This window comes from Sus scrofa, chromosome 2 (genome assembly GCF_054392235.1).
Source record: "Sus scrofa isolate SSC_HxYL_T2T_F1_AM1 chromosome 2, Sscrofa_HxYL_maternal_Yorkshire_Landrace_v2.0, whole genome shotgun sequence".
Classification (NCBI taxonomy): Eukaryota; Metazoa; Chordata; class Mammalia; order Artiodactyla; family Suidae; genus Sus; species Sus scrofa.
In genome coordinates, this window is record NC_139384.1 from 153,739,375 (window position 1) to 153,765,552 (window position 26,178).

The window sequence follows — 26,178 nt, forward strand, 5'->3', positions numbered from 1 at the left end:
CCCCGCCCTCGTCCCGCCCCCGTCTGATCCGGCTTCTCGCAGGTCTGCGAAGCGCTAGGGGGCCGCAGAGGAACTGAATCTCTGCTAGGCTGCGACTACCCCGGAAAGGGTCCGCGCTGCCGGGTGGACGCCGCGTCAGCTCGGCAGTGGGGTGAACCCCAGGTTTCTGTGTCAAGACGCCTGGGTTCTATTTCTAGTGGAGCTGTTGACTCAGCCCGTAATTATTTCTAATCACTTATTTACATATGCAGATCACCAATCCCCGGCGCGAAGGAGGAAGGATGGCGTGGAACTCAACCTGTGACCAGGGAAACTGAATCACTGGATGCCTGAGCGAAGATGCGTCCGATGTGGGAAACTGGGCTGGTCCCAGACGTTTTCCCAATTCCCACCAAACTGGAAAAGCCAGCGCGAGCAAGGGTGAGAAACATGCCTGGAACCAGAAGGAATCAGTACCAGAGGAAAAGACAGGTACATCCCAGGCCAACAGAAATGAAACAATGAGTGGGCGTGAACTCGGAGTTGAGACGGGGGACTTGCGGCCCCTAAAGCCCCTGTCACCTTTAGGGTCTGCTCTGGAGTTTCTGCACCCAGGACCTGCACACCCAGCCCTGTTTTCTGAGGATCGGTGCCCCGTTTGCTCACTCCTCACCTGTCCATGGCCTGCGCCTCCTCCCCACACCCTGGAGTTGTAAAAGGCTGCTCTCTATGGCCCCAAACTCCAGAAGCGCATTTCCAGCAGCTCGCTGACACTTCCACTTGTATATCTAAACAGGTACCTCAAACTTTTATTTATCTGTTTATTTATTTTTGGTCTTTTTGTCTTTTCTAGGGCCGCACCTGTGGCATCTGGAGGTTCTCAGGCTAGGGGTCTAATCGGAGCTGTAGCCACCCGCCTATGCCAGAGCGACAGCAATGTGGGGTCTGAGATGCGTCTACAACCCACACCACAGCTCATGGCAACGCTGGATCCTTAACCCACTGAGCAAAGCCAGGGATCGAACCTGCAACCTCATGGTTCCTAGTCGGATTCATTAACCACTGAGCCACGACGGGAACTCCCAGGTACCTCAAACTTTTAAAAATGACTCCCTCAACCCGATCCTTCCTATCACCTCCCCCCGTCACACACTAAATGACACCCACTCTCCATCCAGCTAGGAAGGTGGGAAATCCAGATTCAGGGTGCCCTTCCTCCTACCCCCACATCCCACCCATCAGCAAGCCCTATAGATTCTATTTCTAAAAAATGTCTTTTTTTTTTTTTTTTTTTGTCTTTTTGCCATTTCTTGGGCTGCTCCCAGGCTAGGGATCTAATCGGAACTGCAGCTGCCAGCCTACGCCAGAGCCACAGCAACGCAGGATCCAAGCCGCGTCTGCAACCTACACCACAGCTCACGGCAACGCCGGATTGTTAACCCACTGAGCAAGGGCAGGGACCGAACCCGTAACCTCATGGTTCCTAGTCGGATTTGTTAACCACTGCGCCACGATGGGAACTCCAAAAATGTCTGCTATTGATCAACTTCTCTCAATTTCCAGACTTACCAACCTGGTCCAGCCCCCCCATCATCAGTTTCCTGGTCTGAAATCTGGTCTTCTTGCTTCCATTCTCCCCCCTACAACTCACGGTTCAGGGAAGAGCCAGTGATCACTCTTTTTAAGAAAGGAAATAAGATGTCATCAGTCTCCTCCTTAAAACTCAATTGCTTGTAACATGGCCTCCAAGCCAGGTATCATTGGGCCCCCGAGATCGTTCCCCTTCAGCTCCCCCACCCCCGACCCTGCTCCAGCCTCTCCAGCCTCCTGCTCTTCCCCCAGTAGGCCAGGGCCCTTCCCACGCCTCCCGCCTTCCCTTCCTTCTGCCAGCACGCCACAGGCCTGTGCCTGGCTTCTCATCCTTAGGTTTCAGCTCTTCGTAGAGGCCTTACCCTCCACCCGGCCTACACGCCACCTCCACAAGCATGTCACTTTGGTTTAGTCTCTTCGCAGCCCTGACTTAATGTGTGTTCTCCGTTGACAGTGGAAGCTCCATGAAAGCAAGGACCCCAGCTCTTCCGTTCACACTGTACCCCCGATGCCTGGCACCAGTTAGGTGTCAGTATGTGCTTGTTGGATGGATGAAAGAATGAATGAATGGCAGCCTTTGGTTCCAAGGTTTATTAACAGTGACCCATCTTCTCTGGCTCCTCTTCGCCCCAGTTCTCCACCCTAGCCACCCTCCCACTCTAGGGCTTCCCTGCAGTCCTGAGTGTTGAAGCGGGGGTAGGAGAAACCTGGAGATCATTCAGATCTCTGGCTTTCAAATCTTTCTTTTTTCTTTTCATTAATGCAGTAAAACCATTCTTTTCAAACACCAAATCCCTCCTAGAACCCCGACATATCAAATATATAAAGCAGGAGTTGCTCTTCTCGAAGGGAGCCGTGTAGGCCTTACGGCTCTGAGAAATAGCCGGTCCGACACTACGGCTCCCCTTCTTTCAGTTACTGGGTACAGATATGTCAGTAGAGGCCTGGAGAGGCGCCAGCACCTGCCCCTCTCTGAGCAGGTCACAGCCTCGAAGGCCCTTGGCCCTGTGCTCCCTGCGCAGCAACTTGCTGGGTTCTAGAGTCTTCCCAGCCAGGGCAGAGGACACTCCCAGCAGCGTCTGCCACGGGGAGAGCCCGGGTCCTTGGTTACCTAACCCCTCCGACTGCTGGTCGGAGTCATGTGAGGGGCTGGCCGGGGGGTGGACTGGAAGTGCAGGGAGCTGGGGTGGAGAAGCCAGGCGTCTGTGTGGCGAGGCCACTGGGGCTCGGGGGCTGGGGGCTGGAGGGCTGGGAGGGGTTACCCAGGCCCACGGTGGCCTCTCCCTTCCTCAGGATGAGGCTGCTGAGCTCCTGGAGCAGCTGCTCCTCCAGGGACCCCTGTGCCTGGGGGCTGCTCTTTGAAGGGGGGCCTGGGGGGGGCTCAGGCCGCCTCTCCTCCCAGCCCAGGGGGCCTGCCTTGGGCAGAAAGGGTTGATCAAAGGACCGCTGGCTGGCCAGGGGGGTCTCTGGCTTGGCTGTCTGTTCCCGCCTGGTGGAGAAGGAGGCGAAGGGGTCCTCGGTCAGCTCGGGGAAGGCCCCCACTTCCTCGTACACTGGCTCCTCGTACACAGGCTCCTCCAGCTCCTCTTGCTCCTCCACAGAGCCCTGGGATGACTTCATCGGCTGGATGGGAACGGGGCCGCCGGAGGCAGGCACAGAGTTAGAGTTCCCGGGTTATCAATCGCTAACATTTATTGAGCGCTTCCTTTTGACCAGATGCTGCAAAATGCTTTGCGTGTATGGTATCAGAACAACCCTGTATGATGGTTACACTGCAGGTGAGTGAGCTCAGGTACAGAGGGGTTAAGTAATTTACCCAAGATCACACAGTAAGTTAATGGTGGAGCTGGGGCTTGAACCCAGGTCTGTGGGACTGTAAAACGCATTCACTTAACCACGTCCCCCCTGTTTCTCAGGTCCTGTGACCACTTCCCCCTTTCCTCACCGCATCCCATCATCCCTCGGTTTCCTCATTCCTTCTGGTCCCAACACATACACTCTCTTACACACACACACACACACACTCACTGATGGCCTGCCTTAGGACAAGGACAGAGAGCACATGCTCAGGCAGCACGGAGGGACACAGGGTGGCGGGCGCGCGGCTGGAGCGGGCGGCGTACTCACAAAGAACATGGACAGGGTCCTCCGGTTGTGAAGTCGCCGCTGGCACAGGTGGGGGAAGCAGGGAGGGAGAGACACGGAGACACAGTGAGGCCTGGCAGCAGCAGGGGGGGTGCAGAATGGGGCACAGAGAAGGCAGACGGGGGCACCAGGCTGGCAGACACGCCACTCCCGCTGCAGTGTGGCGAGGACATGGGCAGGGATCCGGACGGGGTTGGGGCAGGAGAGGGGCACCTCACCAGGGTCTGATTGGCAGAGAGGAGGGTGGCCCCACTGTCGTCCCCGCGGATGGGCAGCAAAGGCATGGTGCCAAACTTCTGACGGGCAAGGTCAGAGGAGGAACGGCGTCGTAAGACCACTGGCTGCTGGTCATCGTACTGGAGAGAGGGTAGGGGGTTGGCACCGGGGGGGCAGGGGAGGTACTGAGGGGTGGCGCTGGAGCCGCAGACCCAGCCCTCGGCTCTCTCCTGCCCCTCACCTGGGCTTTAAGGATGCTCGTGGTCCAGTCCCACATCTCATCCTCGTCCGTGCAGGACAGCTGGCTGAGGGTGATCAGAGGGGAGTCAGCAGGAGGGGAGGGGGTCACAACTAGAGGGACGGAGGACAGAAAAAGCGAGGAGGTGAAGGCCAGGGCACCTGGCTGGGCCACAGAAGAAGCCAGGCTGGGAGCTACTCACAGGTGCATCTTCTCCAGAATCAGCGTGAAGCCCCACCTGGGAGGCAAAGGAGACGAGCGATGGGTGCTCGGAAAGGCCAGAGGGCTGCCGGCAGGAAGGCTCTAGAAGCGAGGACTGGGGAAGAAACTCACGGGGTGGGAGGCTTGAACTTCTTTCGAATTCCCAGGTAGACCTTGGCACCTTCCAGAGGCCACTCCCGCTCTGGCTTAGAGCTCTGAGAACACGAAGGCGGTCGGCGCGGTTGGGAGGTGGGAGGAGGATCACGGGGGCTTGTGAGGTCAAAGGGTCACCGAGGGCCAAGGGCCACGAAGCCACGCGAGGGAGGAGAACACCACGGGCTGCAGAGCCGGAGCGCCGGGGCCCGCACGGCTCCACCCGCACGGCCACCCAGCACCCTGGGCGCTCCCTGGGGGGGCGGGGGGGCCGCACCTTCTTCTCCTTGAGCAGCAGCAGGCAGCGGCCTCGCAGCAGAAAGAACCTCTCCTGGAAGCGGTTTCCCAGCAAGCGGGGCGGCTCCTCTCGACACCGCAGCAGCCCCACCCGAGGGCTCTCCCGCCGGATGCCTGGGCACAGATGGGCAGGGCTAGGTGCTGGGTGCGGGGTCCCTGGGCGAGGCCTGGGCAGGGGGCTGAGGGCTGAGGAAGGGGGCTCACCTGTGAAGAGGCAGCCGGCCTGAGCCAGGGAGACTTTTCTCAGCAGCAAGGAGGCCGAGCAGGGCTCTGGGAGCTGGCACCACTGTAGGGCCTGCTCTAGGACTCTCTCCTTGGGGTGCAGGGGCCGCTCTAAGAGGCGAGGTAGCTATCAGCCAAATCATCCATCCACAGCCTGGAGCCCCCAACTTTTTAGCCCCCAGACACTCATTCATCCGTCCGTCCCACCATCCAGCCAGAGACACTGGCTGCGCACTGACTGTGTGCCAGGCATGCGTTGCCCTGGGCAGACAGTGGGGAGCTTGAAACACAGTCTGCCTCCGTGAAGTCCAGGGCCTTTCGAGGGAGCAGAGAGTCAACCGATGAGTAGGCAAAGCAATTCACTTTGAGAGGACACTAACTTTGAGGGGACAGGAAGTGGAGAGGGAGCAGCAGGGCGCCTGAGCCCGGGGACCAGGCCCGTCCCTTCCAAGGCGGCGTGTGAAAGCGAGACTCGGAGGCCGAAGGACTAGAGGAGCAAGCCCTCCTGAGACGGGAGGAAGAAGACGCCAGGCGTGATGAAAGACGTGCCCGAGGAACCAAACAGCGGGACCTCCGGGCCTGAGATGTTTTAAATCTGAGATGCTCTGAGATGTGCGAGTGGAGACGTCAAGTAAGCAGCGGGGAGTGAGAGTCCGGCACTCAGAGGAGAGGGCGGAGCCAGACAGAAACATCTGAGGAGCAGCTTATTCCCGGCACTTAGAGCCGTGGGAATGGATGCGCTCATCCAAGCAGGGGTGTAGACAGGGAAAGGAGGAGGTGAGGATCGAGCCCTGGGTCCCCCCAACCTTCGGAGCCTGGGCACAGGAGCCGCCTTCGAGGCGGAAAGGAAGCCGGGGAGAGCACAGAGCACCGCCGAGAGGGCGGGACCCACGGCCCGGCCCGTCCCTCACACGTGTCCGGGGTGACCCGGCCGTCTCGGGTGCGCGGTCACACTCACCCAGCTCCCCGTGCTCCCGAATCTCAAACGTCACCCACAAGTCTGTCCCGGCTGCCGTGCCCCGAATCTCCAGTACCTGGTTGGTCAGCTCCTCGGCGGTCAGTGTCGGGGACACCTGGGGTCGGGGCAAGAGCAGAGGCCCCAGGCCTGTCTGGCCATTGTCCTGCCCTCCATCCTCTCCCCTCCCCTCCTGTCCCCGCGGGACTGACCTTGAGGGTGACACAGTTGTCCGGGAGCTGCTGCTCTATAAACACCTCCATGATGAGGTCCCCGGCCTGGGACAGCTGAGGCCGGGGGGACAGAAACCAGGACACAGACGGTGCAAAGGGTCAAGGTCAGAGCAGCCCGCGGGCCACCTCTTGAGTGCTCCCCACAGCAGGCTCCTTCCGGGCCTCACCCTGGTCACCACCCAGGCCCTTTAAGGAGCACAAACTCCCAGCCCGGCGGGTCCGTGTGTGGTGCTTCCCTAGGCGGTGAAGGCGGTGGGCTCCGACTGGCCCAGTCCCTGCACTGCCACTCGCTTCGGTACGACCTGGAATAAGCCACCCTCCAAACCTCATTTTCCTTATTTGAAAAAACGGGACTATCTACCTGCTGGTGATGCTCGAGAGAGATAACAGGTGCGGGGACTGTAAGTCAGCTGTTTGCTACTCTATGTGTTTGTTTGTTTACTATTTATTGCTTTTTTTTAGGGCCGCACTCGTGGCACATGGACGTTCCCGGGCTAGAGGTCGAATCGGACCTGCAGCCACCAGTCTACGCCACAGCCACAGCAACGCCAGATCTGAGCTGGGTCTGCAACCTACACCACAGCTCAGGGCAATGCCAGATCCTTATCCCATGAAGCAGGGGCGGGGATCCAACTCGAACCCGCTCCCTCGTGGATACTAGTCGGGTTCATTACCGCTGATCCACAACGGGAACTCCCTGTATTTGCTATTATTCTCACTCTTTGTCTAACTCAGCTAACGCTTCCTTGGCTCTCTTACACGTGGAACTGCAGTGCTTCTGCGACCCTTTTGTAGGAAGAATTCTCATGGTGCAATAAATGGAGCAGGTCCTAAACCGAACCCCCCCCCAAAGCGCTCCCCTCCCTGCGTCTCTCATCAGAGAGCCGAGGGCCCGTGTCTAGAAGCAGAAGGTCACCTTCCCATCTTGATGTCCCCTCCTTGCCCACTCAGGAGTCTCGAGTCAGGACACGTTACCTGCACATCCTTCCACGTGGTGATGAGGCTGACCTCCAAGTCAATCTGAGCTACCTGGTCAGGGTCGATCTGCAGCAGAGCCACAAAGAGGTGTGTGTGCGTGGGGGGGGGGGTGTGCATGGGGGTGTGTGTGCGTGGGGGTGTGTGGGGGTGCGGGGGGCCGGGAAAGGAGGGAAGCAGGGAGAGAGGTGTAAGACCACAGCTTCTGTGGGCGAGGGTCAGAAGCCAGAAGAGTGAAGAACCAGGGGGGCAGGGACGTTAGAAGGGAGGTGACAGGGCTCTGGGAGGTAGGTCCTGATGCAGCACGGCTCTCAAAGGGCTAAGGCTGGGCCCCTGCTGGGGGTGAGCAGGATCCAGAGCCCACGAAGAGGGACTATAGGTCAGGGCTCAGGCACGCTTACATCAAAGACAGAGATGTAGCCGTCGATGAGTTCCTGCAGGACCCGCACCTCGTGCTCCCCCCGCCCGTCCGTCTGGAAGATGCTGGGTGCAAACAGCAGGGCCAGGTTCCGCGTGCACATCTGGTTGAGAGCCGCACACTTCTGCACCCTGCGGGGGGTGTGGGGTCATGAGGGAGGCAGCTTCGCTCACGCGTTCGTCCACCCCTCCCTCGTCCTGCAGTCCGTGGAGTCCCTGCTGTAGGCGAGGCCCTGGGTCAAGCACCCGCCACATGGCAGTGAATCCGACACCGTCCTGGCCTCGAGGAGCTCACGGTCTAGGGGAGAGACAGACCTATGCACAGGGTCAGCACATGTTTCATGGCAAATGATGGATCGTAAATATTTCAGGCGTTCAGGCCATACGCTGTCACAGCTCCGCACCCCTGCTCTTGTAGGGTGGGAGGAATCATGGGAAATACATGACATGGCTTTGCATCTGATGTATAAAACTTTATTTCCAGTAACAAAGAGTGGGCTGCGTGCGGCCTGCAGGCCACAGTTGTCCAGTCCCTGGGAAAGCGTGTAATCGGTCCCCTACAGCTGAGCTCCCTCTGGAATCCGTTAAAAATCTGTCTCCCCACGAGACTGTCCAGGGAGATTGGCCTCTTATTCTTCTGTGCATCTCTGACATCTAATCCTTGGCCTGGCATGGAACACCGAATAAAACAGTACTGATGGCTCACCGCTTCTGCAGGCTTGCTGCATACCTGCCAGGTGCTGGGGTAAGACGTTTACAAGGAAAATCTCACGGAACTCTCATAAAACCTAGGAGGTGGATGCTATTCCTTGTACCACGTTCCTTTTACAAAGGAGGCAACGGAGGTTCAGAGAGAGCAATTAACTTATCCAGAGCCACGCGCTGGGCCGGTGGAGTCAGGCAAGTCTAGGTCTGGCTGACCCCAAAGTCCGCCCTGCGAGCCTTCGAGCTGTGACACCTTCACTTAGCAGCTGTCTGTGGGGCGGCTGTGAGGACGTCGGCAGGGGCCTGGGCAGAGGTGACGGGGTCAGGGAGGGAGCCTGCGGGGGTCTGGCTATACTGACCGATAGAGGTGCCCAATGAGGGTGGCCAGTGTGCGGCGGTTGACCCGGGGCAGAGAGCCAATCACTTCTTTGTATTTCTCCAGGCGCTGATGCTTCTGGGGCAGCTCTGGAGATGGAATGGGGGAGGGGTGGAGAGGATGGGGGAAGGGAGAGTGGGGGGCTTTTTAGGGAATCAGACTCAGGATGGAGAGTCTCTGCCTCCTTCCCGCCCTGCCCTGAGCCGCGTCCCTGGTGCTCTTCCGCGGGGTGGGATGGGGGGAGTGTGGGGGAGGGGAGTCTCAGGGATCCTGGCGGGGTGGGTGGAGTTCCCCGCTGGGCCTTAGGTGCCCAGGGAGGAGTTCTTAGGGATCCCGGGAGTACCAGCAGCCTCCCTCCAGCGGGGCAACAACCGTGCGGAGGTCACAGGGTCATCGAGCTCTCGAAAGAAGCGTTTGAGCGTGTCGGTGACATCCTCCACGAAGTGCTCCCCTGGTCGGAGCTTCACGGACCGGGCATCCCGCCGGAACTCAGCCAGGAGCCGCAGGCTGCGGGCGCGGGCACCCCCTTTCCGGTATACGCCCTCCAGCCGGAGCCCTGAGAACAGTCAGCATCTCAGCTCACCCCTGCCCCAAGCCCCGCCACCCCCAGCACCCCATCTGTGACCCCCCTACATGGCATGTGGCCGTCGCGGGTAGGAGAGTTCGGGAGGCAGACCTCAGCCTCAGCTTCTCAGGCCCCTGCGCCAGCCCCCATCTTCGGAAGGCCCTTCCCGGCCAGGCGGCCACACACAGCAGCCCCCGCCCCTCCATCTCCCCGCCACCGACTTGCACCTTAATCAGCAGCCTCCGAAATCACACTGTACTCAGTCCCCGGTATTCACGGGCTGTCTTTAGGAATTCACCCACTTGCTAAAATTCACCTGCAACCCTCCAATCAAAACTTGCTGTCACGGTGAACGCGGGCAGAGTGGGGAGAACTCGCAGCTACCGAAGGACATGTTCCCGGCTAAGGCCTCACGTGGTAAACATGTCATTTTCAGGGTATACTTAGAGTCACATTTTTTGCATTTTTGTGTTTCTTTTTTTTTGGAGGGGGGTGGATCTCACTGTTTAAAATTGCCTCCATGCGCTGTCCTGTGTTCTTAAGTACAAGAGGCTGTGATGTGTCTTGTGGGGAAAAATACGTGTGTCACATTAGCTTTGCTCAGGCATGAGTCATGGTATTGCTGGCTGTGGATTCAAAGTCAACAAATCAGAGTTCCCGTAGTGGCTCAGCAGAAACGAATCTGACCAGCATCCATGAGGACGCAGGTTCAATTCCTGGCCTTGTTCAGTAGGTTAAGGAGCCGGCATTGCCATGAGCTGCGGTGTAGGATTTGGCTCAGATCCTGCATTGCTGTGGCTGTGGTGTAGGCTGGTGGCTGTAGTTCCAATTCGACCCCTAGCCTGGGAACTTCCATATGCCGCAGGTGCGGCCTAAAAAAAAAAGAAAAAAACAAAACCCAAAGTTAACGAATCAACAATATATACTAAATAATTGTCTTTAAAACAGACTCAGAGATACCAAGAACAAACTGCAGCTGCAGATACAGTGGGGAGAGGGCTGGGAGAGGGACAGGAGAGCAGCAGAATGGGGAGGAGAATAAGAGGTATAAACTCTTAGGAATAAAATAAACTGCAAGAATATTCTGTACAACCCGAGGACTACAGTAAGGGTTTTATAATCACTCTAAAGGAAGTATGCCCTTTAAAGACTGTGGAACACAGGAGTGCACACCTATAATTTATATAACGCTACACAGCAACTACACGTCAATAAAAAATCATAAAATAAAAAACTTTTAAAGAGGGAAGCTTAAAAAATAAAGGGTCTCGGGAGTTCCTACTGCAGCTCAGTGGATGAAGAACCCGACGATACCCATGAGGACGAGGGTTCGATCCCCGGCCTCACTCAGTGGGTTAAGGATCAGGTGTTACCGTGAGCTGTGGTGTAGGTCACAGATGTGGCTCGGATCTGGCATGGCTGTGGCTGTGGTGCAGGCCGGCGGCTACAGCTCTGATTCCACCCCTCGCCTGGGAACCTCCATATGCCACAGGTGTGGCCCTAAAAATAAAGCGTCATTAAACAGAAACACACTCAAAACAAGGTTATGTATTGACCAGCTGATAAAAATATGTCCAGCGTTTCCCAGGAACCTCGCCCTGTATTTCCACTGGGGCAATGGTTCAGCATTCGCGCATCCAGCGTTTTCAGGGACTTTATAGAATGTAACCACTGTGAATAACGAGAACGGCCTGCATTCATTCCCTTTATTACCCGTCTCCGCCAGCTCTGAGCTTCACAGAACCTTCCTCGTTCAGGGGAACAGCTCTGTAAACAGGTGCTGGATGCAGAGTGGCAGCGCAGGCACCGTGGCGGCGCGGGACCAACACCCACCCTTTCTCTGGGCTTTCTCCCTGAGCTCTGACTTGGCTGCTCCCATGGATGCGGGGAGAATGGGCAGGGGGCAGGGGCTGGCAGGGCACCAGGCTACTGCCAAGGCCTGGAGAAGGTCACGAGCCACAGACGATCCACTGTCCACGGGGCAAGCACAACTCCTTGCAGGTGCGTGGATGTGCCTTTTTTTCCCCTTTACCTTCCTCCCCAGTTTTCTGTGAATTTTCTTCCCCAGGATTCCAGCCTTTTAAAGAGGGTTTGTGGGAAACAAGATTCCATTTGGTCCTTACTTGGGAAAGAGGCTAAAGCAGAGGCCAAAAACTTACAAAGAATTCTGGAAACCCCTTGCAGAGCTGACCCTGTAGGCCTGGAAAAGCTCCCACCCAGAATACGGCTGCTCAGACAGACCCTCGAGGACTGTGCTGCCCAGCTTGGCCCTGGCCTGGCGCCTGCCCCCTCTGTTCTCCATGGCTCTGCATCTCCAGTCACCTGCCAGGGCCACCCTCCTGCCATGCCCACACTCCAGTAACAGCTGCCTTAGAACACCTAGTACCTGCAGGTCCCAAGCGAAACGGTTTTGTATCCTATCCCACTCTCGCAACTGTCCTGGGAAATGAGACTGTGAGGAGCCCCATTTTAAAGATGAGGAAAGTGAGGCTCAGAAAGGCAGAGCAGCTTGCCAGGGTCATAGGCCCACGCTCCCCAGCCTCCACCGGCTCGGAGTCAGCCAGTACCCACGCACCGTGCTGAGTGACAAAGCTGATGCAGGCGTCCACGATGATGGGGATGTCGCCCCGGCTCATCTGCTGCTCCTGCAGCCCCGTGCCTCCGCCACCGGCTGCCCCGCCAATGGCTGCGCTCCATGCGGAGAAGTCTAGTCGGCCCTCTGCCTGCAGATACAGGGTCCTGAGACCCGAAAGACCTGCGTCAGAGCCGCGCCAGGGGCGTCCTCCAAGAGGCCCTGAAGCGCAAGAACCACACTTCCCAGAGTCGCCAGCAGGGGGCAGCAACACCCAACCCGCACAGGGCCCCGGGGACGAGGGAAGTGACTTTGAGGAAGTGAGCAGTGGTCCAGCAGGCCAGGGTGGAGGGTGCGGGCTGTGCTCTAGATAGAGGGGCCCGGGGTCAAATGTAGGGGCAAGACTTACCTTCCAGTCTCCACCAGAACCAGATGCTCTTTCTTCTCTGGGGTGTCAGCTGCTGAGACCACACCTGGGAGGAGAATGGCGGGACGTTAATCATTATCGCCAGCAGCACAGTGACAGGTGGTTAGCAGGTGTCTAGGTGTGCAGGGTCCACGCTAGGAGCCTTGCAAACAACACTACATTAGATCCTGTGCCTTACGTACTGCTGTCTCCGTTTAAGAGGTGACACGTAAGCTCAGAGAGGTTAAGTGCCTTGCCTCAGATTGCCTACTATAAAATGGCAAAGCTGAGCCTGAAGTCAAGTTTCCCGTCACCAAAACCTTAAAACGTTATCCTACAGTGTTCCTCTTTTAGGGGGAAATGAGAGTTCCAAGGCCCCTCTCCCTGTCCCCAACCAGCAAGTGGTTCCAAATGATGATGACAATGACATTCATGACACATAATATTTATTACTTATGAGATGCCTCCTGCCAGGCTCTGTGATAAGTGTCCGACACGCACCGCCTTTTCTGAAACGCGATACAATACAATCATTGTGCCTCTTGGGAAGATGAGGCAACAAAGGCACAGAGGGGTTAAGTAATTTGTCCAAGGTCACACAGGCAGGAGGTGATGGAGGTGGGTTCTAAATCTGGGCCATGGGACTCCAGAAACTGTGCCTGAATCCCCTGTTCTTGCTGTCTTCCACAGGGAGCCTCAAGAGGAAGGTCCACGACCCCGCCATGGCCACCCTTCACCCCGTCCCCGGCCCTGCTCACTGATCTCCTGGAGCCGCCGCAGATGCACCATGTCTTCGGGGGCTGGGGGGCCGGGGCCTGGTGCTGGACACAGGAAGAGGTGGTCTCCACGCAGAAGTCCGAAGCCAGCCAGCCAGAGGCCAGGGGCCAGGGCGGTATGGGAAGGGGACCGCAGCCACAGACGGCCCAGCCGCAGCAGCCCAGGGCCCAACAGCTGGTGACAGCTCAGCGGCGAGAACCACTGCGAAGCAGGAGAGGGACGTGGGGAGAGAGGGGGGCGGGGAGAGAAGTAAGGGGGGGACCGGGAAAGGCACAGAAAGCCATGCCGAGCCAGCAGAGGGAACGGGGAGTGAAAAGGGATAGGGGGAGAGTGAAGGAAAGACCAGAGAAGGAGACGGATGGATGGAGAGAGGACAGTAAGGCCATTCGGTCACTGTGCTCCGGCCAGCAGAGCAGCGCCCGTGCGGCAGGCAGCCCAGGCCCCTAAGCGGGGTGCAGCGGTAAGACAAAACGAGCAGCCACCGGCTAGAGGCACGCTGCCCGGGAAGTCCTCCGCTCCGGGGGCGCGCAGGCTATTTGAAGGGCTTCTTAGCAAGGACCATTCGAGATGACCCTCAGAGCAGTGCTTCTCAAGCTACCTCGAGCAGGACTCGGCAGAAGGAGCAGGGAGTTGTTTTTTTCCTAGTTTCTCATCACTAATGAATACTTTCATTAAAAAACAACAGAAAACGGGAATGCCCTGGTGGCTTAGCAGTTAAGGATACAGCATTGTCACTGCTGTGGCGTGAGTTTGACCCCAGGCCTGGGAACTTCCACGTGCTGAGGGTACAGCCAAAATGACAACAACGAAAACCCCACCACAGCAAAATGAATTCCTAGGAAAATGAAACGAAAAAGGAAAGACACAAAAGAGAAGCCCCCGATTTAAAAAATTAGATGCCACACATAAAATCCCTCTGTCAAGCTGCTATGAAAGGTTCTAAATGCTGGCTCTCAGCCCGGTCTCGGGCCCTAACGGAGTCCCAGTCTGCAGCCCACACTGCCTTAAAGGGGATTTTTAGCAAGTGGATAATAAGAGGCGACCTGGACCTGGCCGGGAGGACCAGGGGACAGCCCTTACAGGACATGGGACAATGTCTTGGTGTGAAGAGTTACGGGCAAACCAGGAGAGGGGGTCAGAAGCCAGATCCATGGAGCGTTTCCTCCCAAGTGTCAGAGGCAGAGGCCACCTGGCGAGGCCAAAGGGAAGCCCTTGGACTTGAGCAAAGAGAAGTCACCAGCCACCTGCAGGGCAGCAGCTCAGAAGAGGTCAGCCGCAAGGGGTTAAGGAGGAACTGCAGGCTCCTGAGCATACAACCCTCTACGAAGCTGTCGGGAGGGCGCCAGGGTGGCGAGGTGAAGGTGGAGCAGGGCTGGCGGAAAAGCTGTTTAGGGACGGCAGACACCGTCGTCGTCGTTGTCGCCATCTGCACCACAGATGGAGGGCTCGCCGCGTGCCAGGCAGTGTGGGCCTTGCGTGTCCCTTGATCCTCAGCCTTCGGAAGTGGGGCTTTTACACCCACTCTGCTCACATGGAGGGGCTCAGAGGCTGGGAGCCGGAGGACTCAAATCCCAGGATACCTGACTCTGGCACCTCAACTTTTTTTCCTTTTGGCCTTGCATGTGGCCTGTAGAAATTCCCGGGCCAGGGACTGAACCCCAACCACAGCAGCAACCCAGGCCACTGCAGTGACAACAGCAGATCCCTACACCTCTGCACCACCAGGGAACTCTATCTAGTGCCTGAACGTTTAATGCCAGGCAGGGTGTGCACGGTGCAAGGAGACCGGCTTGTCTGGGAATGCAGAGGCTGGGGCAGGTGCAGGCGGCTTTGCCCTTGGACTTGGAGAACGAGGGGCTGAGGGAAGGGAGTCGGAGTCAGAGGCAGCCTCTCTGCGGGAGGAGGCCCAGCACAGTGAGGTTTGGCCTGTGAGCTTAGAGACAGAGGCCTGATTTTTGTCCTGGGTTCGCCTGCCTCCTAGCTCTGTGGCCTTGACCAAGTGACTTCACACCCTTTGAGACTGAGTTTCTTTTGGTGTGAAATATTAATAATTCTGACCTCTGAGGGCTGTTGTAAAAATTAAATGAGATAGCGCGTGGACAGCGTTTAACCCAGGGCCTGGCACAGAACGAGCGCTCAGTGAACCTTAGCTCTGAGTGGAGGGGGTGGCAGTGGCTGCAGGAATAGGAGGGGACAGGACGGGGCAGATGGGGACAGGGGACCGTGCTCACCTTGCCCACGGCACTGGTCCAGGCCTCCAGACTGTCGGCTCCATCGGTACCAAAATGCTGGATCCTCCCGCCCGTGAGAATGAGCTCAAAGGCAAAGGGGAACCTGGAGACACGAGGCCCGGGACGGGAGAGCAGGTGAGCATCGGGCTGGTGGCTCCGGCTCAGGAAGGGGGCTTCGGGGACCACGAGGGCCTTACCTGTCGAGGTCACCTGGGTCCGTGGGTGGAGGGCTCACACCCAGACATACGACATCCTGGGGCTGGATGAGGCTGAGGGGTTCAGGGCTGCTTTCGGAGACAAACATCTCCAGCGCTGCACCCAGCACGCACCACAGTCGGGGGGGAGCTGCGAGGGGAAGCGGCGGTCAGCAGGTGGCAGAGCTCGGGTTCCACTGTCAGAACTCCGTGTACCAGACAGTGACTCGAGGCTAAGCCCTCCGCCACCGTATGACTCACGCTCTTCAGACAGCCCTAAGAGGGGGGTTCTCTATGCGCTTCTGCTTTGCAGATGGGGAAAGTGAGGCTCAGAGGTTGAGCAGCCGGGAGAAAGCAGCAGGGCTGGGATTTGACACCCACAGTCCGACCGCAAAGCACAGCCTCTCGGCCTGTGTCCCCAGCACCCGGCCCCGCCCAGGGCAAGGCCCCCCCTTCCCCTCCAGTCCTGTCCTCCCCGTCCCTCCCACTCATCCCGCTCTCTGCCCGGCTCCTCCCACCCCTGGGCTCCCCTCTCACCGTCCCGTCCCCTGCGAGGGGGTGGGGGGCCAGCTTTATTGCTGATGGGACTGCAGTACAGGAAGCTGCTGTAGGTGGCAGGCACGACCACCTCATTGTACACACCAGGGGAGGGGTCTGCAAAGGACAGAAGCGGTCAGGCCAGGGCAGTGGGGTGGCCTGACCCCCTCCGGGAAGGGTTGACTCAGAGAAGACAGTGGAACCCAACTCCAAAGGCAGCAAGGCCATGCAGAGCCCAGGGTGGCTGGACACCTTGCTGCCCCGATTAGAAAAGAGGCACCAGGAAGTGATGAGGCTTCTAGGCCAACCAGTCAGCTCTGGGTGGAGGCTCAGAACACCGGTCATCCTCTAAGTGTCTCGGGCCCTTCTTTGGCTTGACCAGTGGAGACCAGCCTCTTTTTTTTTTTTTTTTTTTTTTTTTTTTCTTTTTATGGTCCCACATTCAGCATATAGCAGTTTCCAGGCTAAGGGTTGAATCCGAGCTGGAGCTGCTGGCCTACACCACAGTCACAGCAATGCGGGATCTGAGCCACATCTGCGATCTACTCCGCAGCTCATGGCAATACCAGATCTTTAACCTGCTGAGCGAGGCCAAGGATCGAACCCACATCCTCATGGACACTGTGTCAGGTTCTTAAAGTGCTGAGCCACAACGGGAACTCTGACACCAGCCTCTTTAAGGTGACCATTTCTGTGGTCAGACTCCCCCAGGGAGGTGACACCTGGCCTGTGGGTTGACCCTGTCAGGGGTAGACCAGCACCAACATCTCGAGCATCCAGATCCACTCCAGGCAGTGGTCATCCCTGGTCATTTCATAACAGCCAAAAATAGGATCCAGAGGACGTGGGAAGCTGGGAAACTTCCCAGTTTGGGCCACTGTGATGGGCTGGCTGAGGGGTAATTGGGGCCCCCGGCAGAACCAAGGCACAGACGGGGGCGGGGAACTCTCGTGGGCACGGGAGACCTGAGGACAGGACACCAGGGAAGCTGCCGTCGAGGGCTGAGGGGGACCAGGACTCCTCTCCCTCAAAAGCCTCGACGCAGAGAAGCTGGGTCATGTTCTTTAGCAGGTTGGGTCCTGCCACGGCTGCACACAGCGCCTACGGGGGGAGAAGGGCCTCTGTCAACCACGAGACCCAACCAGAGAGCCCTGTGGACAGTCTTCCCGTCACTGCACCCGCCCGCCCTCCAAGTCTGGGCCTTTCACGCAGAGGGCTCGCCCCAATCCCTGCTCGCCGCCCGCCTTCCCTCCTACCTGCAGAAGCTGGCTGTGATCGGGGTGCTGGGGGTGGGGCTTCCGGAAGAGCCCAAGCCGGTACTTCCGGGAGATGAACTCTCCCCGGGAGCCGGGGGTGCTATCTGGATGCAGCCCCTCACCTGCGGGCAGTGCCCCTGCCCAGAAGCGGTTGGCACGATCATTGCCCAGGACAATGAACAACTGTAGGGTGACAAGGGGCAGAGGCAAGGGACAGGAACTCAAGAGTCCCCTGACATTCCAATCCCGTCCCCAGGCTGGAGCCAAGGGCTTCTTCTGGCTCTGCTCCCGATCCCCTTCCCCCACCTTCTCCCCCTTCTGCCCCCTCACCTGCACTATCTCATTGCTCCAGACGCTCGTGTCCAGCTTCAGGCTCTGCACCTTGGAGATCCCGGAACCCAGGGCCCGGTGCTGACCTGTTAGGGTGCGAAGGCCAAGGGCGCCCTGAGCCCTCCTGCCTCCGACACCCTCCCTCTGCCCGTGGCGCCGACGGCCCCAGGCTCACCCGCGCACTGCTTGCAGATGACCACGCCCAGGTTGACAGCGGCCCAGTCGGGGCGCGAGGCCCCGCAGTCGGCACAGTGCCGGTTGGCGCGATTGGACCAGATCTTCTCAGCCACCTCGTAGTCAGACAGGGTCTCGGTTACTGCTTCCTGCAGAGCGGCCGCCCAGCTCTGCCGAGCACCCCCAGACTCGGCTGTGAAGCTGGGGGGGGGGGAACAGCCAGTCCGTGGGCAAGGATGTCCCCCTTACCTGGCCCATCCCCCGGCCATTCCTCCGGGAACCGCCACCAGCCACACGGGGACCAGCCCAGACCCTCCTGACATCCCTGACCCTGTTCACTGGGCTCTCAGCAGTTCACACCCACTGACATTGGACCCCTGGGCGCCCCTCAAAAGTCTCGCCCCTAGCCTGCGCCTGTCCGTCCGGGCCCCACCTGAAGCAGCGATGCGGCGTGAGCAGGTCGAAGCTGCGGCTCTTGGTCTCCCGGACGCTGCAGCCTTGCAGTTCAATGAAGCAGATCCCGATGCCCAGAGAGAAGGCCTGGTGGGGCCGAGGGCAGGCACAGTGAGGCCCGAAGGGGCAGCATCAGGCCTCAGGGCCCTGGCCCGGCCCTCCTCACCTGCTCGCTCTTGTACAGCGCCAGTTCTCCGGGGCTCAGCGCAGCAAACACCTTGGCCTTGTGTCCCCGCAGCTCCAGCATGCCCGTGCGGAGCGGTCGGGGCGGCTGTGGGGACCGGGGGTGGCCCAGGAGGCGCTGCTCCTTCAGGCAGGACTGCAGCGTGGAGCACCATGTGTCCCGCTGAGCTGGCCGGGGACGGGAAGCCGGTTGGTCAGTGGGCTGTGGGCTCACTCGGCCTCCCCAGCCTGCCCTGACCAGGGTGGGGGGCGCGCTGGGGGGCTCTGGCCCTTACCCTCACTCTCTGTGCGGAACACAAACACCCTCTGGCCGGTGATGACCTGGAACTTGTTGTCCTTGCTGCTGCGGGTCATCTCGATGGCAGTCAGAGGGATCACTCCCTTGGGGAAGGGGTCCTGGAGAGACAGCCCATCGACCCATGGGGACAGGGACTCAGTGCCAACTTTTAATGAGCTCAGCACTCATTCCACAGGCAGTGGGCTATGGCTGCTAACCTAGCGCCTTTAGGTACTGGCATCAGTCAGGCCGTGCCTACCTCCCACCGTGGCGGGAGCGGCCTTCCAATCCTGAGCCTCTCTCAGCCCTCCTCCCCCTCCCTCGCCCCAGGCCCCAAGGAGCATCTCCGGGACCCACCTTATCGCTGCCAAAGTACATCAGACTCCTCCCATTGAACTGCACGAAGCGCCTCTGGAAGACGTAGTTTCTGGGGAAGGGAGGGGCGCCATCAGTTAAGTGCTGGAAGCTGCACCCTGGGGAGCCCCTGGGATCCGGGAACACTGGAGACCTGGCCTCCACCCCCCAGCCTCCCGCCCCCCTCCCCTTTCCTTCCCAGCAGCCCCACCCTTGAGGGGAGAGCTTGTCTAGCCAGCCGCTGAGCAGGGGCATGGGGCGGTCTGCCGTGGAGGAGAAGCTGGCATAGGGTGAAATGAGGTCATCACTGGGGTCCGTGTCCAGGGCGGGCAGCGAGAGGGGAGCAGCCCCGGGCAGCTCAAGGCTGGCATAGCCCGCGTCCTCCCGTGCCTCCAGATCCTGCCTGCTGAGCCTGGTGGGGGGCGAGAGAGAGACACACGCCCATGGTAGACTTTTCATTTGAGACATTTCCGTCCCTCTCCCTGCCATTAGGGCCACGTGGTGGACAAGCTGGGGAAAGGCTGTGTGGATGGCTTCCTGCCTCAGTTCCCTGTATCTTGTCAATAACTCTAATTGGTTCTTTCTCTGAAAAGGTCTTGCCTTTCCTCTCCCTGGAGCAAGCGCCCATCAGTTCTCACCGAGTTGATGGCACCTGCCTAACTGGTCACCTGTTTCTCTTCTACTGTCACCCTCCCACCAAATCTCAATTTTCCCACTAAACCTCCACACAGCTTTTTTTTTTTTTTTTTTTTTTTTTTTTTTTTTTTTTTTTTTTTAATGGCAGCACCTGCATCATATGGAAGTTTCTGGGCTTGAATTTGAGCTGCAGCTGCCACCAACACTACAGTTGTGGCAATTTCAGATCCTTTCATCCACTGCACCAGGCCGGGGATGGAACCCATGTCTCTGCAGCAACCTGAGCCACTGCAGTCAGATTCTTAACCCACTGCACCACAGCAGGAACTCCACCACAGAGTTCTTTTAAGACTGCAAATGAGATCATTTCACTTCCTGCGCGAAACTCTGCACTGACTTCCCATCTGCTCTTAGGACAACTCCAAACTCTTGACCAGGAGCCGCAAGGCCTCGTACAGTAAAACTGTGGCAACTCTCCTGACCTCATCCTGTTACCGCCCCCATCGCTTACTGTGGCCCAGTCACCTTTTCTCTCCTAGTTCAGAGCCTTTGCACATGCTGTTCCCTCTGCCTGGAACACACTTCCCTGGGCTGCTGCTTCCCATCCTTCAGCTCTATCTGCTCAGAAAGTCCTCTATTATTCCCCAACACTTCCCAGTGGTTCTTTACCTGAGCTGCACAAAGTCACTTGGGAAACTTAAAAATATCCATATACGACCCTCACACCAGACACTTCTGTTCGAATCTCTGGGAACACGGTCCAGGCATGTGTCATTTTAAAAGTCCCCCAGGCTGGGGTGCAGCCCAGGTTGAGAACTTCTCCTCTCCCCCATTAGTTTCCCACTTCACTGAGAAACTGAAGCAATCAGACGAGAATCCCCACAGACTCTGATCATCTGCCTGATTCTACACACGCACGCGCACACTGCCTTCCTCCTGGTGCTATGAGAAACAGCCCTGTCTAAAGCCAGTCTGTCCTCCGGGCACTCCGCCGGTCCTGGTCCTCTCACCTGCCCCAGGCTATCACCGCTGACTTTCTCCCTTGCTCTCCCCCGCGGCTGCTTCTTCCCCCCCACCCCCTCCGTTACCTGTGAACACGCGGAGCCCTCCGTGCTCTGAAAACTCCTTTCTCGACTCCACCTCCACTACCAATAACCACGCCAACCCTCTGCTCTTCTTTGCAGAAAAACTCCGCAAAAATGCAGTCTTCACATTTCCACCTCCTCCCCTTCCGTCCGCTCCTGAGCCCACTCCGATCAAGCTCGCGGTGCCCGCGCTTGTCAAGTCCCGAGTGGCGGCCAGGTTGCCAGCGGCGGGGTCAGTTCTCAGCGCTCGTCCTGCCCGGCTCGCAGCGGCGCCGACACAGCTGACCTCTCCCTCCTCCTCCTCCTCGACCCTTTTTTCTCATGCGGCTTCTGTGGCATCGACTTCTCCTGATTTTCCTTCTATTTCACTAACTGTTTCTTTTCCACCCGCTTTGCTGATTCTGCCTCTTCCCCCAAAGCTCTTGATCCTGGAGTGCGCCCGGTCCCGGGCGTGGGTGCCCCGCACAATCTCACAGCTGCAGGTGCCCCCCAACGCAGACAGGCCATACCTCGGGATTGCAGGCCAGGCCTCTCCCGTAGAGCCCAGACTCGGATAGCCAGCGGCCTATTTGCCCCCTCTTCGTGGGTGTTCTATACACACCTCTGATTCAACACATACAAAACGTGACTCCTAAGCCGCCCCCAGCTCCCCCGCTTTACCCAGAGTCTCGCCCGTCTCAGCGGGTGGCAGCCCTAGGAACGTTCAGCGGCTCCGAGCAGTGCTGCTGACCTGCCTTTGAGACTGGTTCTTTCAGTTACGGCGCATCTCACACCAGACTAGCCACGTTTCATGCATTCGGCAGTCACACGTGGTTACCGGCCACCACAGCAGACAGCGCAGCTCAGACTGAACGCCCCGAAGCCACCCTCGCCTGCTCGTCTCTCTCACACCTCAGTTCGCCAGGAGAGGCTGCCTTCAAAATACAAGCCAAATCCAACCGCTCCTTGTCCTCTCCACCGCCTCGCCCCTAGCCTGAACCGTCCCAGCTCCACCACCTGCTGGTCTCTCTGCTTCTGCTCCTGCCCACTGCAGACCAGTCCTGACTCAGCAACTAGACAGATCCTTAAAATGCCAAGTCAACACCCATCTGATGGCTGGCTTCCCATTTCACTTAGACTAAAAGCGAAAGTCCCTGTAAGGTCCTCCCCAAACTGGCCCCTTCTGCCCTTTCTACCTCTCTGACGACATCCCCCCTACCCCTCCCTCCCTGGCCCACTCCGCCCCAGCCCTGCCAGCCTAGTCGTCGCTTCTGGACCCCCTGGACACACGGCCTCCTTACACCTCTACTCAACCACTCTTCCCGCCTGCAACACTCCTCTCCTAGAAGAGGGCTAACTCCCTGATTTCCTGCGAGTTTGGGCTTGAATGTCATCTTCTTAACACCCTGGCCACTCTCAGTGAAAACCCGCAGCCCGCTCCTCCGTCCCTCCGCCCCAGCCCTCTTTACCCTGCTCGGTGTTTTCCATGGAACTTACCACCTTTTAGCACATGGCGTGATTCATTTACCTTATGCATCGTTTTGTTGTTTTTTTTTTTAATTGCCCAGGCCAAGGATTGAAGCTGTGCCACAGCAATGACAATGCTGGATCCTTAGCCCCCTGAGCCGGGGGGAACTCCAGTTGTATCTATTGTTAATTGAGTATCTCCCCACAAGGGTAGGGATTTCTTTTCTTTTCTTTTCTTTTCTCTTCTCTCTCTCGCTCTTTCTTTCCTCCCTCCCTCCCTTCCTCCTTTCTTTTTAGGACCACACCTGCGGCATATGGCGGTTCCCAGGCTAGGGGTCAAATCAGAGCTGCAGCTGCCGGCCTACAACACAGCCACAGCAACGCCAGATCCAAGCCGCATCTGTGATCTACGCCACAGCTTGCGGCAACGCCAGATCATTAACCTACTGAGTGTGGCCGGGGCTCGAACCCACATCCTCACGGACACTATGTTGGGTTCTTAACCCACTGAGCCACAATGGGAACCCCAGGAGCAGGGATTTCTGATCTATCCCAAGTATCTACACCAATACCTGGCAATCGGTAAGTGCTCAATAAAGACTGTTAAGTGAAAGAACGCAAAGCACTTCTCCCTGTCTTAAATTATATGTCCATTTATTTGGCCACTTGCTTTACGTCCTGCTGACCCACTGAGTCACAAGCTGCCTGAGGTGGGGACAAGGTCTGCACGATCATCCTATGTCTTGAAAACCCAGCTGGCACAGTGGGCACTCAATGCATGTTTGGCAAATAACAGGATACATGGCTACCACAGGCTCAGCGACTCCTCCCGCTTCCCCCCTTCCTGCCATTGTCCCCTCCAGACCACTCACCTGTGTTCAGCCCTTTCCTGACAGACACCTCTGCCTTCTCTTCTGTCGGGGGCCCCTGGGACCCCCACAGGCTGGACACCATAGTACAGGCAGCCAGGGTCCATGATGTGCACTGGCCAGAGACAGGGGGAGACGGGGCAGAGGCCGGTGGGGTCAGAGACCCTGAAGGACCCCGCCCCCTTTCCCCAACCCCTGATCGCCCACCTACCTGTGCCTGTTGCGGGCCTGAGGGCAGGGGTGGGGGCAGCTGCCTGGGCGCTGTCTGGAGCCCTAAGGGGAACAGTCCGGGGGTCACTAAGGGAGAGAGAAGGAAGGACAAGCCCCCAGGCCCTGCTCCTTCTTGCCCCTGCCCAGCGCCAGATCCCCAGGAAACCAGTCTCACTCACGTGTCCTGAGCCGCCTGTGCCCCGCCTCTCAGGTCCAGGCCAAAGTAGATGGCATTGGGCATCATCTCCACGGTGTTCAAGGCTGAAGACTGCTCAGCGGAGAACGCGGGGACAGAGGGGGACTTCGGGCTGGACTCTGCGCTCCCGGCTGCTTCTGGCCTCCAGAGGGCCGAAGTCAAGCCAGGCCTCTGGGTGGGGGTGGAGCCACTGAGCCCACCGAATACCGTCCTGGGCTTAGGCACAGGCTTGGCGGGCTGGGCTTGGGCGGCTGGGCTGGGTGATGGCTCCATGGCACTGTCCGGCCGGGGATCTGGGGAGCCCTCTGCAGCGCCTGCCTGCAGCAGGCGCAGAATGCGCTTCCGGTGCCCTGTGGCGCTGATGCCCAACTGCCTCAGCTCCTCGTGGCCCAGGCCCCGGGCTGCACCCGCTGTAGCCAGGCCTTGCCGCCGGAACGCGTCTGCATACTGCTCCAGGTGCACCGCGGCCAGCCACACAGCGATGTCCAGGTCCTGAGGGGCAGCCATGGGGGCTCAGGCCATTGCTGGGGGGAGGGGCAGGTGAAGGGAGGGCTCAGGCTGCGATTCCCCCTCCCTGCCCCAGAGTCTGAGGCCTGGACAGGGGGCACCAGACCCAGCCTGCCTTCAAAGAAAAAGCACCAGAGGGCTGTGATCTGGAGACAGAGCCAGCCCAGAACGTCAGAAAGGGCCTTCTCATCGGAGGCGAACCCCTTCAGTGGCAGATGAAGAAACTAAGGCACAGGGAGGGGAGAGGCCAGTGGGCGGTGGTGCTGAGCCCCCAGCCCCGCCACTCCGGGTCTGGGGCAGAGCCCTGCCTCCGCATTGCTCCCCTCAGCTAGGTACGCCTGGGACAAGACGCCGGGCTCTGCAGGGGCCAGGGTGAGAGAGGCCGTGGGCAGGAGGCGCCCATGAAGTGGCCGGATCCCGCTGTGGCATGAAGTGGGGACAGGGGCAGCTGTGGCACGAGAGGAGAGGGGGATGCAGGTCCCACTCCCGCTGGTTTCCAGAGCCCAGGCCCAGGCTCCGGCCATCGTCCTCAGGCCATCGTCCGAATCCCTGGGGCTCCCAGCTCCTCCTCCCCTTCCACCTATTGTCTCCGCTCAGACTTCCTTCCTGTCCCTCCAGCCAGGGCCGCCCCCACATCCTGCCTGCCTTGGTCAGGCTGCCCAGAGGGCCCTGAGCAGTACCAACATCTGGGCAGAGGCCACTTGGGGAGTGAGGATGGGGCGGAGAGCTGGGCCAGAGCGGGACCAGAGGGACGGGACGCCTGGGTCCCCCGGGGCCCCCACTGCGCACCCACCTGCCGCACGTTGTTCCCACACGTGTATGCGCACAGGCGCGCCCACCCTGTGGGGACCCAGCGGTGTGAAATGACATCCCTACCTCTGCTTCCTCCACGCCTCCTTTGTGGAGCTTTCCTTTGCCCCGCGTGTGCCTTGGGACCCGGGTCTCTGAGGCTCTGTCCCATTCGGCCAGCCTGACCCAGACCCTGGTCTATAGGGAGACCTACCTGGACTGGGTCTCCCTGGGTCTCCCCTCTACGCCCTGCCTGTCTCTGCCCAACTCCCTCTCTACCTCTGACCCATCTTTGTCCCTCTCCTCGTTCTCTGTCAATACGCCTCTTGCCTCAGTCTCCAATTGGAATCGATCTGCTCTCGGACCTGCGTCGCTGCCTCTGCCCCTACGGCTCTCTCCCTGTTTGTCTCCTGCGGGGTCCCGACTAGGGCTCCCTCTGGCCTCAGAGGCAGCTCTGGCCTCTCTGTAGCCGGAGCCCCCTCCCCAAGCTAGCGCTGTACCTCCGGCCCTGACTCAGAGCCCCGTTTCCCGGTGACTCAGGCGCGACCCGAGGGCACGGGACTGGGAACCAGGAGGTGCGCGGGGCAGGAATGCGGGGGGGCCAGGGGCCGGGGCTGCGGGGGCTGCGACGAGGGAGGGGGCAAGGAGGGAGGGGGCAGGGGCCGCAAGCGGAGGAGGGGCGGCGGGCGGCGGGCGGCGCGGGGGGGAAGGCCGGGGGGGGGGCGGGGAGGGCAGGGCCGCCGGCGCGCGGGGGCCCGGGGAGCCCACGAGGGCCCTCGAGGAGGTGATGGGGAGGAGTCTGCGAGGCAGGGGCCCGCGGGGGTCCTCACCTCACTAGGCGCCCGCCGTCCGCTCCTCGGTGCCGCCGCGCCGTCCGAGGCTCCGGTCCCGCCGCGCCGGCCCCGCCTCCCCCCCCCGCCCTCCCCCGCCGGGCCCCGCCCCGTCCCGCTCGTCGGTTCCCTCCGCGGGGCCCCGGCCGCTCCTTGTGCAAGCGGCGGCCTCGAGCAGGTTTGGGCTCCTTACCCAACCGCGGCGCTTATCTCCCGGCTCGGCCAGCTCGGCCCCTTTAGGGGCCAAGAAAGGGGGGGACCGGAACAGGGCTGGAGGCCGTGACAGCTTTAGCCAGAGGGGCGAAGAGGCGGGGGTGGAACCAGAGCGGGAAGGAGAGCGCTTGCGGAGGACAGCTTTGCGTCCCCTCGGCTCTTCCCGCGGAGGGAGAAGGACAGAGCCCTAAGCCTCCAGGGCACCTGTCCTCCGCCCAGCAGGGTGGCAGGACGCTGGTTCTCAGTTATCGAGGGAAGGGGACCAGAAGCGGGAGTCCATCCGCACGTCGATGACAGCCCAGCACTGCCAGCTGGGCACCCTCAGGGCCCACCTCCCGGCCTGGAGGAGAGAGGCCGAGGCCCTGCAGAGGCTTCCTCACCTGCTT

General features: G+C 59.4%; 1 protein-coding gene and 1 long non-coding RNA gene across 24 annotated transcripts; one reads left to right on the forward strand and one right to left on the reverse strand.

The window, feature by feature from the left end:
- The first annotated feature begins 113 nt into the window (after positions 1 to 113).
- Positions 114 to 2,166, forward strand: LOC106509593 (uncharacterized). Its single transcript, XR_001307246.3, has 3 exons — positions 114 to 471; positions 568 to 775; positions 1,305 to 2,166. It is a non-coding gene; the product is annotated as an uncharacterized LOC106509593 (long non-coding RNA).
- On the reverse strand, positions 2,146 to 25,625 carry ARAP3 (ArfGAP with RhoGAP domain, ankyrin repeat and PH domain 3). 23 transcript variants are annotated; one of them, XR_014838918.1, is made up of 33 exons: positions 25,580 to 25,625; positions 23,437 to 23,945; positions 23,259 to 23,320; positions 23,051 to 23,162; positions 19,223 to 19,423; positions 19,015 to 19,084; positions 18,656 to 18,776; positions 18,364 to 18,543; positions 18,178 to 18,284; positions 17,746 to 17,945; positions 17,571 to 17,656; positions 17,241 to 17,423; positions 16,950 to 17,085; positions 15,985 to 16,101; positions 15,451 to 15,598; positions 15,254 to 15,356; positions 13,004 to 13,223; positions 12,249 to 12,312; positions 11,843 to 12,006; positions 9,046 to 9,258; positions 8,686 to 8,791; positions 7,606 to 7,753; positions 7,205 to 7,273; positions 6,209 to 6,283; positions 6,000 to 6,114; positions 5,024 to 5,152; positions 4,800 to 4,933; positions 4,502 to 4,584; positions 4,371 to 4,406; positions 4,172 to 4,281; positions 3,933 to 4,070; positions 3,697 to 3,735; positions 2,146 to 3,192 (listed from the first exon to the last, which is right to left on the reverse strand). XR_014838918.1 is itself a non-coding variant. In XM_085014834.1 (33 exons), exons 8-33 carry the CDS (start codon positions 18,442 to 18,444, stop codon positions 2,707 to 2,709), a joined length of 3,444 nt encoding a protein of 1,147 aa, XP_084870960.1. In that variant the 5' UTR covers positions 18,445 to 18,543; positions 18,656 to 18,776; positions 19,015 to 19,084; positions 19,223 to 19,423; positions 23,051 to 23,162; positions 23,259 to 23,320; positions 23,437 to 23,945; positions 25,580 to 25,625; the 3' UTR covers positions 2,146 to 2,706. The 23 variants fall into 23 exon arrangements, 9 of the variants coding, with proteins under 9 accessions (XP_084870960.1, XP_084870957.1, XP_084870959.1 ...); XR_014838920.1 differs by having other exon boundaries at positions 4,172 to 4,235; positions 4,330 to 4,406; XR_014838913.1 differs by having other exon boundaries at positions 18,364 to 18,548.
- Between the last annotated feature and the right edge of the window lie 553 nt (positions 25,626 to 26,178).

Excerpts from the sequence above, each read along its gene's own strand:
- ARAP3 (XM_003124002.5), bottom strand. The coding sequence starts at position 23,960 with ATGGCTGCCCCTCAGGACCTGGACATCGCTGTGTGGCTGGCCGCGGTG. Across the intron at positions 17,424-17,570 it reads GGAGCAATGAGATAGTGCAG|TTGTTCATTGTCCTGGGCAA; the intron begins GTGAGGGGGCAG and ends GTCACCCTACAG. Across the intron at positions 4,071-4,171 it reads CGAGCATCCTTAAAGCCCAG|TACGATGACCAGCAGCCAGT; the intron begins GTGAGGGGCAGG and ends CCCTCTCTCCAG.